The sequence below is a fragment of the Schistocerca nitens genome, chromosome 11 (assembly GCF_023898315.1).
Source record: "Schistocerca nitens isolate TAMUIC-IGC-003100 chromosome 11, iqSchNite1.1, whole genome shotgun sequence".
Classification (NCBI taxonomy): domain Eukaryota; kingdom Metazoa; phylum Arthropoda; class Insecta; order Orthoptera; family Acrididae; genus Schistocerca; species Schistocerca nitens.
In genome coordinates, this window is record NC_064624.1 from 116,075,875 (window position 1) to 116,090,108 (window position 14,234).

Sequence of the window (14,234 nt, forward strand, 5' to 3'; positions counted from 1 at the left end):
CTCACAATCCCTTTCACTCACGTTAGCAACTTTATGCATTTCCCGAAAACGTAATAGCTACAAAAATACTGATTGCTTTTTGATTTATAATGCTCACCAAATACTAAGTGTGTCGGTACCTAATGCAGTCACAGTTTTTAGCGACCGACATGCTCAATACGTCTTTTCTCGTCACAAAATTCACTTACAAATTCCGAAATTTCTACACGCCCATCGGAATAATTATGCCGTCACTTTACCACAGTTTTGATGTATGAAACACTGCTAGATCTGGCAACTTATCGTTTCCATCGGAACTACTACTACACACGTCCGAACTGTTTCATGGCTAGGCTTCGACTCTTCTCTAGAATACTCTAGGTCTTCTCTACCAGCAGAGAAAGGCGCGCGAAGAATATTGCTTTACCATTGGTCAGTTTACTCAACTGCCAATAGCAAAACAACATCCTCCCGCGTCAGTCCGCGCTTTTCATCAATAACCAATGGCAAAATAGTAAACCTAACGACTGCCCCTTTCACCGACGTAATTATCTAATATGCTGAAGTTTTGTTTATGCATAAAGTTATTTATATTGTTATTTATACATGAATTAACTTTCCCTTTACCATAAACTTACTGTACAAATCTATTCTACAAAAATCCCCTTTGTTCATATCCATACTGCTTCGAAATGTTCCCACACTAAATCCCAATGTACGGTTTGTGCTTTTACCAGTGGGGGGGATGTCTTAGGGGGTTAGTATAATTATATATGTTACTAGCTCGGACCGTGGCATTACCCATGGTTAAACAGTTACTTATAAACAGATGTTAATGCCGAAACTCACTATTCACGCGTATGCACTATCAGAAAAGCCATCCCTTGTTATATCTTTAAAAGTACGTTATAGGTAAAGCTTATTTACAAAATCATCTACATAAAGGTATACGACGGGAATTCAAAAAGTAAAGGCACATTTGTGAAAAGCTGCACTTATTCTGATGATAGAAAACTGAAATGGTTCAAATGGCTCTGAGCACTATGGGACTTAACATCTGAGGTCATCAGTCCCCTACAACGTAGAACTACTTAAACCTAACTAACCTAAGGACAGCACACAACACCCAGCCATCACGAGGCAGAGGAAATCCCTGACCCCGCCGGGAATCGAACCCGGGAACCCGGGCGTGGGAAGCGAGAACGCTACCGCACGACCACGAGATGCGGGCAGAAAACTGAAACATGCGTTATTTTTCTACGTAACCTCCCTGGACTTCAGTGCAGTTTTCCCGACGTTTTACCAGTTTTTTTTTATTTTTTTATTTCATCAGAAAATACGTTTTTCGGTTGCATCTGTAACCAATTTTGCACCCCAGCAATGACGTCTTCATCACTTTCAAATTTTCTTCCCTGTAGTGGTTCCGTTGGGGCAACGGCCTTGCCACAGTGGATACACCGGTTCCCGTGCGATCACCGAAGTTAAGCGCTGTCGGGCGTGGCCGGCGCTTGGATGGGTCACCATCCCGCCGCCGCGTGCTGTTGCCATTTTTCGGGGTGCACTCAGCCTCGTGATGCCAATTGAGGAGCTACTCGACCGAATAGTAGCGGCTCCGGTCAAAGAAAACCGTCATAACGGCCGGGAGAGCGGTGTGCTGACCCCATGCCCCTCCTATCCGCATCCTCACCTGAGGATGATACGGCGGTCGGATGGTCCCGATGGGTCGCTTGCGGCCTGTCGACGGAGTTAGTTAGTAGTGGTTCCGTTAAGGGTCCAAACATGTGAAAATCGCTTGGAGCCAGGTCTGTACTGTATGGTGGATGTTCCAGCACCACGAATCTCAACTCCTTTATTGCGTCGGCTGTCCGTTTGCGAGAATGTGGGCCAGCGTTATCTTGCTGCAGGATGACACCTCTTCAGAGTTTTCCACGACGTTTGGATCTGATGGCAGGTTTTAGTTTCGTACGCAACACGTCACATCCACCATACAATACAGACCTGGCTCTAAAGCCTCGTTTACGCTGGGGCGACGTCTTGCAACATCGTGGCATGTTACGGGAATGTGGCGTGCGTCGCCTTGTAGCATGCTGCAACAGGCAACATCTTGCGGCGTATGTTGCATGCGGCAGGTTAATTTATACCAGAGCAACAGAATTTGTGCCACACGTGTGTCGGTCTTGCAGTATAAAGGACGGTAAAGTATCGCAGCGGCGGCCTACTTGGTACTTGCACACGCAGCTGACAACGGAAATGAAAACCAAAGGAAAAGGCGATGATGGTGGAAGAGATTTAAAGAAGGTCCACGAAATAGTATCCTAGGAACTAGAAGCAGACGATGGTGCGTTATTTAGTAATGAGTGCTTTCGTCCCAGGCGCATAAGTCCGCACCATACCGTTGCCAAAAGGTGGCCTAACGGTAAATGTTCGCACAGGTACCGGGCCGGTCGCCACCCTGTGTCAGGGCCCGGGGTGGGAACTTCAGCCCCCAGCTCACCCAACTCTGCGGTACGACTGACACACTACTTCCCTCGCAAGTAAACGGATGACGCACCTTAGACGAAAGCAACAATTTCAACATCAGAATGATGATTTAGTTCTAAATGTTTTGAAATGTTTACATATTAATAGTATTAATAGTAAGACTATTAAAAAATGTTCAGTGTTTTGCACCACAAATGTAAATTATATGTTAAGTTTTACTCCAGTGCGTGGGAAATAAACATCCCAGGTTGGGATGCATAAACTAAAGCCAGAGGAGGGGATGGTCTGATGCAGAGGGGGGGAAATCCCCCCGCATCCCCCCCTGCAAATCGCACACTGATAAATCCTACTACATAATTCGTTGAACAATTATCTTCATATTTACCTTAAACCACACTCACGTATCATTCACACGGCTACAACACATTTACAACATTTTACATACACAAAAAGAAACAATAACACTTTATGAAAATACTAGGACAGTTTATGAAAAACATTGTATTACTTTAGTGCACTCTATTGGTCACAATCGAAACTAAAATGACAGTCCCCCTATCCAATACTGTCCTCTATCGGCTGATACATAAACTACGTGCTCGTCCAGTCTCGCGTCACCACCTGTCACTATCCAGCTCTGAGACGCATCTCCCACTTAACCGCCTTCAAGGCAGGATCGTTATACGGCGCTACGCCTCAGCTGGACTCGCATTCGGGAGGGAGATGGTTCAAACCCACGTCCAGCCATCCTGATTTACGTTTTCCGCGCTTTCCTTAAATTGCTTCGGGCAAATTCCGGGATGGTTCCTTCGAAAGGGCCCGGCCGACTACCCTCCCCATCCTTCCCTAATCTTACAGGAACGATGACCTCGCTGTTTGGTCCCCTTCCCCAAATCGACCAACTGAGGCGAAATATGGTCGAGGAGAGATGTTCGGTCGCATGGCTCCCGGGTGGCCGCCCTTAGAGTGCTGAGCGAACTGCCATTCACAGTTGCAAGTGTGACGAGCAGGCTCCCGTATGTAGGTGGGACGTGGCCGTCGTGTTGCAGGTGAACTTCGGCACGGTGTCGGACTACTTCGACGCGCTGCGCGAGCGCTCGTCCAAGCTGCGCGCGGCCAACAGCAGCGCCGGCTTCCCGCGCATCCGCGGCGACTTCTTCGTCTACAGCGACATCTTCAGCGAGGGCCGGCCCGCCTACTGGTCGGGCTACTTCACCACGCGGCCCTACTGGAAGCTGCTGGACAGGGAGCTGGAGGCCGCGCTGCGCTCCGCCGAGATTCTCTACGCCGTCGCGCTCGCCGCCGCCCGCAGGTCAGTATCGGCTGCGTCCGCACCGCGGCGACACACTGCCCCACAGCTGATTGTCTTACAGGACACCTCGGCTGCGGGCGCTTCGTCTCGACAGCCGGCCAGAGCGTAAACAAAGGAGAACAACCCAGTCATCACCAGACGTTCCTTTTACAACGAAATCGCATGGCAGTCGCACTTTCTGTAGTATTTATAGCACGAGAATTTCAAACCGGCCACACGCAGCAGCTGTCATTGTAATCTCTACACAAAACACAAACATCTTTGAAACAGGTCCTGAAGTCCCACCGGTACCGACCGGCCGCTGTGTCATTCTCAGAAAACAGCCGTCACCAAAAGCGGACACGGAGGTGCACGTGGTCAGCATACCAGACTCCCTCTCGTTATGAGTTTTCGTGACCGGTTGCGCTACTTCTCAGTCAAGTACACTACATCTACATCTACATCTACATGATTACTCTCCAATCCACATTTAAGTGCCTAGCAGAGGGTTCATCGAACCACAATCATACTATCTCTCTACCATTCCACTCCCGAACAGCGCGCGGGAAAAACGAACACCTAAACCTTTCTGATCGAGCTCTGATTTCTCTCATTTTATTTTGATGATCATTCCTACCTATGTAGGTTGGGCTCAACAAAATATTTTCGCATTCGGAATAGAAAGTTGGTGACTGAAATTTCGTAAATAGATCTCGCCGCGACGAAAAACGTCTTTGCTGTAATGACTTCCATCCCAATTCGCGTATCATATCTGCCACGCTCTCTCCCCTATTACGTGATAATACAAAACGAGCTGCCCTTTTTTGCACCCTTTCGATGTCCTCCGTCAATCCCACCTGGTAAGGATTCCACACCGTGCAGCAATATTCTAACAGAGGACGAACGAGTGTAGTGTAAGCTGTCTATTTAGTGGACTTGTCGCATCTTCTAAGTGTCCCGCCAATGAAACGCAACCCTTGGCTCGCCTTCCCCACAATATTATCTATGTGGTCTTTCCAACTGAAGTTGTTCGTAATTTTAACACCCGGGTACTTAGTTGAATTGACAGCCTTGAGAATTTTACTATTTATCGAGTAATCGAATTCCAACGGATTTCTTTTGGAACTCGTGTGGATCACCTCACACTTTTCGTTATTTAGCGTCAACTGCCACCTGCCACACCGTACAGCAATCTTTTCTAAATCGCTTTGCAACTGATACTGGTCTTCGGATGACCTTACTAGACGATAAATTACAGCATCATCTGCGAACAACCTAAGAGAACTGCTCAGATTGTCACCCAGGTCATTTATATAGCTCAGGAACAGCAGAGGTCGCAGGACGCTTCCCTGGGGAACACCTGATATCGCTTCAGTTTTACTCGATGATTTGCCGTCTATTACTACGAACTGCGACCTTCCTGACAGGAAATCACGAATCCAGTCGCACAACTGAGACGATAGCCCATAGGCCCGCAGCTTGATTAGAAGTCGCTTGTGAGGAACGGTGTCAAAAGGTTTCCGGAAATCCAGAAATACGGAATCAACCTCAGATCCCCTGTCGATAGTGGCCATTACTTCGTGCGAATGAAGAGCTAGCTGCGTTGCACAAGAACGATGTTGTCTGAAACCGTGCTGATTACGTATCAATAGATCGTTCCCTTCGAGGTGATTCATAATGTTTGAATACAGTATATGCTCCAAAACCCTACTGCAAACCGACGTCAATGATGCAGGTCTGTAGTTCGATGGATTACTCCTACTACCCTTCTTAAACACTGGTGCGACCTGCGCAATTTTCCAATCTGTAGATCTATGGGTCAGCGATGTTACACTACTGGCCATTAAAGTTGCTACACGAAGAAGCATGCAGGGCCGCCTTTAGACCCTCCAGTTCGGCAACACCGTCGATGCCACCCACGCAGCTTCACCGGGCGCGTTGCAAACGCGCGTCTCAGAAACTACAGACTCCAGTTCAGCCTTGCGGCTGCTCCAGCGCTTGAACGTCAGGCAGCCACTACGCCACCGCTTAGGTGGGGTTTGCCCAGCCTCAGGCTGCGTCGCTGTCGCAGTTTCTGACACGCACATTTTTAATCTGCGCAGTAAAGCAGTGTGGGTGGCGCAGAGGATTTCGCCGTTTGTTTTATCCACGCACCACGCCACGAAGACGCCATAGGAGGCCGCAGAACAGCAGGGCTGTGTAAACTCCCTTTGGTGCTTCACGTCACATTCACATTTCATTGAATGATTTTTGAACAGTCCCTAGCTGTACCTCTCTGTATACCAGAGCAAAAATCGCACTCGCACTGCACTCTGAAGGAGTCGGATCTCCTTGAGCAGGGTTGTAGGCTCACGATGTCCTTACAGAACGGTTTAGTCGATAGCGGATTGTCAGCAGTCTCCAACGTTCGTCAAAAACGTTGTGCAGTTCCTCATAGCATTGCGATGTGTCGTTTTTGACCGCGAAATGCTGTGAATCAACGCCCCAGGGTTTGCTTGACGCCTTGCATACCACCTGCTGGGGGCTTTCCGTGTCGAATCTGAGCAGCAGTGTGCAAGAAACGTTTTCCTCGCTCAACAAAAAGAAGACTGTGTGATTTCAACTCTGGACGTTAAAAGAAGAGGTGATACGTAAGTAACACGGGGTGCGACGACCCTCTCCTTGTATTACACGTCCACGGTGGCATTAGGCGCAATTGTGGTCAAACCTTACAACTGACTCGTTTTATCCGTGCCACACATTATTATCAGCCTTTAATACTTTTAGCTTCCCCCCCCCCCCCCCGCCTCAAACCCTGTATCTAATACAGCTGATGTTAAGGAACTAAATTCCGTATTATTCCATATATACTACTGGCCATTAAAATTACTACACCAAGAAGAAAAGCAGATGATAAACGAGTATTCATTGGACAAGTATATTATACTAGACCTGACATGTGATTACATTTACACGCAATTTCCGTGCATAGAGCCTGAGAAATCAGTACCCAGAACAACCACCTCTGGCCGTAATAACGGCCTTGAAACGCCTGGGCATTGAGTCACACAGAGCTTGGATGGCGTGTACAGGTACAGCTGCCCATACAACTTCAACACGATACCACAGTTCATCAAGAGTAGTGAGTGGCATATTGTGACGAGCCAGTTACTCGGCCACCATTGACCAGACGTTTTCAGTTGGTGAGAGATCTGGAGAATGTGCTGGCCAGGCCAGCAGTCGAACATTTTCTGTATCCAGAAAGGCCCCTACAGGACCTGCAACATGCAGTCGTGCATTATCCTGCTGAAGTGTAGTTTTTCGCAGGGATCGAATGAGGGGTAGAGCCACGAGTCGTAACACATCTGAAATGTAACATCCACTGTTGAAAGTGCCGTCAATGCGAACAAGAGGTGACCGAGACGTGTAACCAATGGCACCCCATACCATCACGCCGGGTGATACGCCAGTGTGGCGATGACGAATACAGGCTTCCAATGTACGTTCACCGAAATGTTGCCAAACACGGATGCGACCATCGTGATGCTGTAAACAGAACCTGGATTCATCCGAAAAAATGACGTTTAGCCATTCGTGCACCCAGGTTCGTCGTTGAGTACACCATCGCAGGAGGTCCTGTCTGTGATGAGCGTCGAGGGTAACCGCAGCCACGGTCTCCAAGCTGATAGTCCGTGCTGCTGCAAACGTCGTCGAAATGTTCGTCAAGATGGTTGTTGTCTTGCAAACGTCCCCATCTGTCGACTCAAGGATTGAGATGTGGCTGTACGATCCGTTAGAGCCAAGCGGATAAGATGCCTGTCATTTCGACTGCTCGTGGTATGAGGCCATTGGGATCCAGCACGGCGTTCCCTATTACCCACCTGTACACACCGATTCGATATTCTGCGAACAGTCATTGGATCTCGACACACGCGAGCAGCAATGTCGCGATACGATAAACCGCAATCGCGATAAGCTACAATCCGACATTTTTCAAAGTCTGAAACGTGATGGTACGCATTTCTCCTCCTTACACGAGGCATCACAACAACGTTTCACCAGGCAACGCCGGTCAACTGATGTTTGTGTATGAGAAATCGGTTGGAAACTTTCTTCATGTGAGCACGTTGTAGGTGTCGCCACCGGCGCCAACTGTGTGTGAATGCTCTGAAAAGCTAATCATTTGCGTATCACAGCATCTTCTTCCTGTTGGTTAAATTTCGCGTCTGTTCAAAAATGGTTCAAATGGCTCTGAGCATTATGGGACTTAACTTCTAAGGTCATCAGTCCCCTAGAACTTAGAACTACTTAAACCTAACTAACCTAAGGACATCACAGACGTCTATGCCCGAGGCAGGATTCGAACCTGCGACCGTAGCGGTCACGCGGTTCCACACTCTAGCGCCTAGAACCGCACGGCCACCCCGGCCGGCTCGCGTCTGTAGAGCATCATCTTCGTGGTGTAGCAATTTTAATGGCCGGTAGTGTATCAGCCTTTAATTCTTTTAGCTTTGCCGCCCTCAAACCCTGTATCTGATACACGTGATGTTACGGAACTAAATTCCGTATTATTCCATATAGCTCTAGATTGTCAACAGTGATGTGCAAGCAAGGATGAGAAGTAGCGGCCCCGGTGTCGTAAAGTGGTGTGCTGGCCACATGCCCTTCCATATGCCGCATCCCGTGATGCCTGTTCGCTGAGGATGAAACGACGGTCGGTCGGTACTGTTGAGCCTTCATGGCCTGTTCGGGCGGAGTTTAGTCTTTATGCAAGCATTTAGAAGCACGCTCTCTTAGTTGGACAAGCAATAATATGAGAGGCACACAGACGAGGGACACATATTCCATCCAGGGGGTAAGTGGTATGTATACGGCCACCAGTTACCATCCTCTCTCTCTTTCCCAGCATTAATCCCGACTTGGCGGGATCTGCTGTTATGGTTAACCGGATTTGGCGTGTTAATTTTAAGGGGTGGCTGGATGCCCTTCCTGTCGCCACCCCGTACCCCCCGGGACAGAAGCAGTGTACCGTAACTGTCTGCGTGCCCAGGCGTGCGTGAGAGTATGTAGCATAAATTTGCGCAAGCATTGAGACTACAAATAGCTTGATGCTTGAAACTTCCTGGCAGATTAAAACTGTGTTTCATATCAGCGCACACTCCGCTGCAGAGTGAAAATCTCATTCTGGAAACCCCCCCCCCCCCCCCCCCCCAGACTGTGGCTAAGGCATCTCTCCAATATCCTTTCATTCAGGAGTGCTAGTCCTGCAAGGTTCGCAGGAGAGCTTCTGTAAAGTTTGGAAGGTAGGAGACGAGGTACTGTCAGAAGTAAAGCTGTGAGGACGGGGCGTGAGTCGTGCTTGGGTAGCTCAGTCGGTAGAGCACTTGCCCGCGAAAGGCAGAGGTGCCGAGTTCGAGTCTCGGTCCGGCACACAGGAAAAAAATAAAACTTTAGTGGCAAAGGAAATGTGCAGTTTACAACAAAAAACCGTGCACGCACAAGCGTCTGCAAATAGCAGAAATATGTCAAAGGCCGTAGGGCGCAGACTGTAATTCTTCGTAACAATAAACTGCTTGCTATGAGCATGACGTCACAACTGTTCACATTAGGTTCGTTTGACCAATTGCCAGCGGTCTGTTGCGCATGCGCATTTGACTCGCGTATTAAGCAGTACCTTCTCCCGCTACTTGAAGTTTGGCCGCTAGCTGTATCGGTAGCAACAGCAAGCAGCCAGATGCAAACGAGAATAATTTTTCTCGCGCGCCCTAGCTGCCAGATTCATGCTTGCACAGAGTTGTCTGAATTTTAGTGGGGAGGGGTTAACCTCCACGTGACACGTGTTTACGTTAAGTGTTTTCGGTGCTTCTCTTCGTGTACAGCTCCCAAGTCAAATGAAAACAAAACGGATTTCTGCGGCCGGGAGCTATCAAGTGAATTAAAATACATTTACATAATTACGGAGGGCAAAAATATATTATTAATTTAAGTTTTCTGAATTTCTTTTATTTCCAAGTTAGCAGCAGTCAAGTATTAATCGCCTTGCAGAACAGTGAAGTTATTTTTGCAAGTTTTCTAAAGAAATTTGACTTTATTAATCTTTCCGCCGAGGCAATCATTTTATTTGAAACGAAGTGTTTCATTCTACAGTATTGGCTAGTTCCAACTGTTCGCTGAATTTCAAGTGCAATTTCAAGTGCACGTTATCATCTTCTGCCATATATTGCATTATGCCATAATAAAGAACCAAACATGAGATCGTAGAGTACTGGTACTCCAAGAAAATTTACATCCCAAAAACCACACTGAAAAGCTTAATATCAGATGGGACCTACTTCATTGTGAACTGGAAAAAGCCAATTTGCACTTGAAGCCGAATATGCATCTTAGTGTCGTTTACGAAATTCCGATGCTCTTTGGAGTATCCTCTGATGCTCTGTTTCTTTTATGGTGTCATGTAAGCTCTTTTGGTGCTTTATACACACGAACATACGGGCTTCCTTCACCACTGCAGTTGCACACGCACAATAATGCCTGTTTCCTGGCGCTCTCTGGCAACTGGTAAATCGAACCTATTTCTAACAGTCTCCGGATAGTATTGCGAACGGTAGTTAGAAAAGCGTTACTTTCAAAGTAAATTTCTTTTTGCGCAAGATGAATTATGTTACGTGTGAGAAAGTGGGATGGATATCTAAATCACAGAGTGTTCGAAACTGAACAGTTTGAGGACCAGCCACTTACAAGAATTTGGAACCCAGACATTTATGTCATAATTTTAAATTTACTGGCACATTTGTGTGATGTGTCTTAAAGTATAACACACGCAAAAAATACCAATATTACATGTGAAAGCTTAGCTTCTGTTGTAGCGTGTTTATCATAGAGACTAAGATTATATGTGAAAGCTTAGCTTTTCTTGTAGATATACGGTACTGTGTACATTAATGTAAACCGTTAACTTTTCCTCTTGTGTGTTAGCGCTATATACCCAGTGATCTTGCTATTGGCTGACTATAACACGTGTCCTATGCTCTGAATAGCTGCTGTCATCGGCTGGCGAGATCTCGTGGCTTGAGATATGACTCGCTTACAAAAGGACATCGCAACCTCGGTTTCAACGCTCCGCAAACTAACGCGCTGTGTTTGGTGCAATTCGAATTTATACTTTCGTAATACGAAAATATGCAAATTGCTGCAAATCAAAGGTCTTTCCAAAACTTCTTTTTTTATTTTTTTTATTAAAAGTCTCTCCAAAACTTCTTTGTTCCGTCTTTTCTTTTTTTTCCGGGAAGTTCTATGCGATTGTATAAAACGTTAACCATTCAAAGGATTGATAAGTTTTACAGTTCCGAGGGAAAATCTACGGAAAACCTACTGTCACTTAGCACAGAAAAAGTGTATTGTCGCCCGGGAAAAAGCATATTTTTTAAACGGGATATCCGGGAGAAATCCGGGAATAATCCAGGATTTTTTTTTCCTTGTCCCCGTACACACCCTGTTGGACCTCTTCCTCCTGAACGCGTCGTCGGGAGGAGGTAATTTTAACTAGACTCCAGATAGGGCACTGTCTTTTTAGCCGTCGACATCTTTTAAGCGGCGATCCTCCCCCACTCTGTCCCCACTGCTCTCAGCTGTGCACGGTAAGACACCTTTTACTTGAGTGCCCCTATTTTACTCCGTTACACGCCCGTCTACAGCTGTCGCCTGATATGTCTTCCATTTTAGCAGATGACGCGCTCATCCGATCGCGTTCTCGAGTTCATTAGTACCAGTGAGATGACGTCAGTAATTTGAAGCTCTTTTTGGGGACAAAAAACCCCCGTTCTATGGTGGTTTTGTTGTGTACATAGCTCCGCGTACTCAGCGCGTACACAAGTTTCCCACTAGAGCGCTAAGCACAACAGCGCAGGCGCAGCGCTCGTCCGTCTCCGCACTACGAGATGGCGCTGCCTTAGAGACGGACCAAATTCTGCTTCCGCTGATCCGCGTATTAATATGTAACGCAGCCAATGAGATTGCTGCTAACGTAGAACCTTTTCTCCTCGCAGATCACACTCGCACAGTGATACCTGAGCGTGCGAGGTATTATAACGAGTGTACAGACCTCCGATTAGTCAGTCTGCATTTGTCTGTAGTCAAGTTTCACATATTCCGGTACATAGCCATGAAGATAAATGTATAGACACTTTTGTCAAGTATCAGAGATATGTGAGAATAAGATTAATGTACCAAGACCAAAGGAACTTCAGATTGTCAATCGTGAATAGCATCCAGAACCAAGTTACGTAATTTCTATATTTTTTATTATTTTAATAAATGTGTGTGAAAATTAATCAAGTTCTGTTTAAAGTTGGTCACCGTCAATCTGCTACTCTAAGCGTGCAAGTGGCATTTCTATCGTCTGACCTAACGGCAGGAGATAAACACGCCACGATAAGACCACGAGACATATTGCTGACACTCGCCTACTTCGTTAGAGCGACAAGTCAAATAATCTGATGGTGTGTGTACCGAAGGTCTCACAGTACGCACACCACAGGTTTTTTAAGCTTTCCTTCTGTTTTTGGTTTTCCCACTTTTTTGAGTTTTGCTCCCATTGCTGCTGGTTTCCAGTTTCGTTTTTTTAGCTTTTCCTAAGTCACAGACTGGGCGCTAATGACCGTACCAGTTTTGCGCCCTAAAACCATAACATAAAAAGCAATAGATGTAACTGCTTCCAGTGATCGTTTTTAAATGATCTAACCGTACAGTAATGGGTCTTTCTGCCTATTACTGCGCAATACATTTACCTTGGGGGTCAACTCCCTGCACCAAGCGTCTGTCCTCACCAAAAAAATGGCTCTGAGCACAATGGGACTTAACTTCTGAGGTCATCAGTCCCCTAGAACGTAAAACTACTTAAACCTAACTAAGCTAAGGACAACGCACACATCCATGCACGAAGCAGGATTCAAACCTGCGACCGTAGCGGCGCTTCCAGACTGTAGCGCCTAGAGCCGATCGGTTACCCTGGCCGCCTATCCTGAGCAGCTCTTCCCGCATATCGCTGCAGTTTCCCAGCGTTGCAACTTCTCTCTATACAAAGCATCATCTACATCTACATCCATACGCCGCAAGCCACCTGATGGTGTGTAGCGGAGGGTACCTTGAGTACCTCTATCGGCTCTCCCTTCTATTCCAGTCTCGTATTGTTCGTGGAAAGAAGGACTGTCGGTATGCCTCTGTGTGGGCTTTAATCTCTCTGATTTTATTTTCATGGTCTCTTCGCGAGATATACGTAGGAGGGAGCAATATACTGCTTGAGTCCTCGGTGAAGGTATGAGCGACTCTCCTGCAGAGTCTTCCACTGCAGTTTATCTATCATCTCCGTAACGCTTTCGCGTTTACTAAATGATCCTGTAACGAAGCGCGCTGCTCTCCGTTGGACCTTCTCTATCTCTTCTATGAACCCTATCTGGTACGGATCCCACACTGCTGAGCAGTATTCGAGCAGCGGGCGAACAAGCGTACTGTAACCTACTTCCTTTGTTTTCGGATTGCATTTCCTTCGGATTCTTCCAATGAATCCAACGATCAACTTTATATGATCATTCCATTTTAAATCACTCCTAATGCGTACTCCCAGATAATTTATGGAATTAACTGCTTCCAGTTGCTGACCTGCTATTTTGTAGCTAAATGATGAGGGATCTATCTTTCTATGTATTTGCAGCGCATTACACTTGTCTACATTGAGATTCAATTGCCATTCCCTGCACCATGCGTCAATTCGCTGCAGATCCTCCTGCATTTCAGTACAATTTTCCATTGTTACAACCTCTCGATATACCACAGCATCGTCCGCAAGAAGCCTCAGTGAACTTCCGAAGTCATCTATAAGGTCATACCTTAAGAGTGTCTAGTATGATAAAAAAAAATTATTAGGTTAAATATATTTCAATTCTTTCAATTTAAATCTGTGTTTCATACTAGAATGTCGTGTTCCCAGTTTGGCACAGCTTTGCCACAGGAGACACGAAAGCGGTCGAAGACGTCCGCCTTCTGGTCGGCTCCTGGTCGTTGTCAGAAGGAGGCTAGTTTTTGATTACGCAAAGATTTCCATTATTTGGAAAAGAACAACCTGGATTTCTTTACGTAATCTGTATGAATTTTATAATTACCTAAGGGACCTTTAACAATGAACAGTAAAAAAAAATTGCATTTGCAAATGAAATCATTAATAAATGGGGCAGCTATGAGTTGTATAGAAAACACGAAACGGCCTTTTGTCTACGACCAGAATGCCGCAGTATTCTCTGCTGTAGTAAAGGCTGTTTGACATTTGTAAAAATAATATGACATGGAGGTAAAAAAATAAAGGAAAAGAATAGAATAAGAAATCTTGTAAACGCTAAATATATTCAAACAATTCTGACTAGCAAATTAGGGCTTATTTATAAACAGTATAACTTACATAAGTACTTTTCTAACTGTATGGTGCGATCAGATTTCAGCCTGCCCTGTGCTG

At 46.2% G+C, this 14,234-nt stretch overlaps 1 protein-coding gene across 1 annotated transcript in view; it reads left to right on the forward strand.

Annotated features, from left to right (window-relative positions):
• LOC126213468 (alpha-mannosidase 2) overlaps positions 1-14,234 on the forward strand; it is an 834,426-nt gene that overhangs the window by 596,486 nt on the left and 223,706 nt on the right. The window contains exon 7 of the mRNA XM_049941248.1: positions 3,510-3,772. Within this exon, the coding sequence (XP_049797205.1) occupies positions 3,510-3,772 (263 nt within the window). The remainder of the gene's footprint in view (positions 1-3,509; positions 3,773-14,234) is intronic.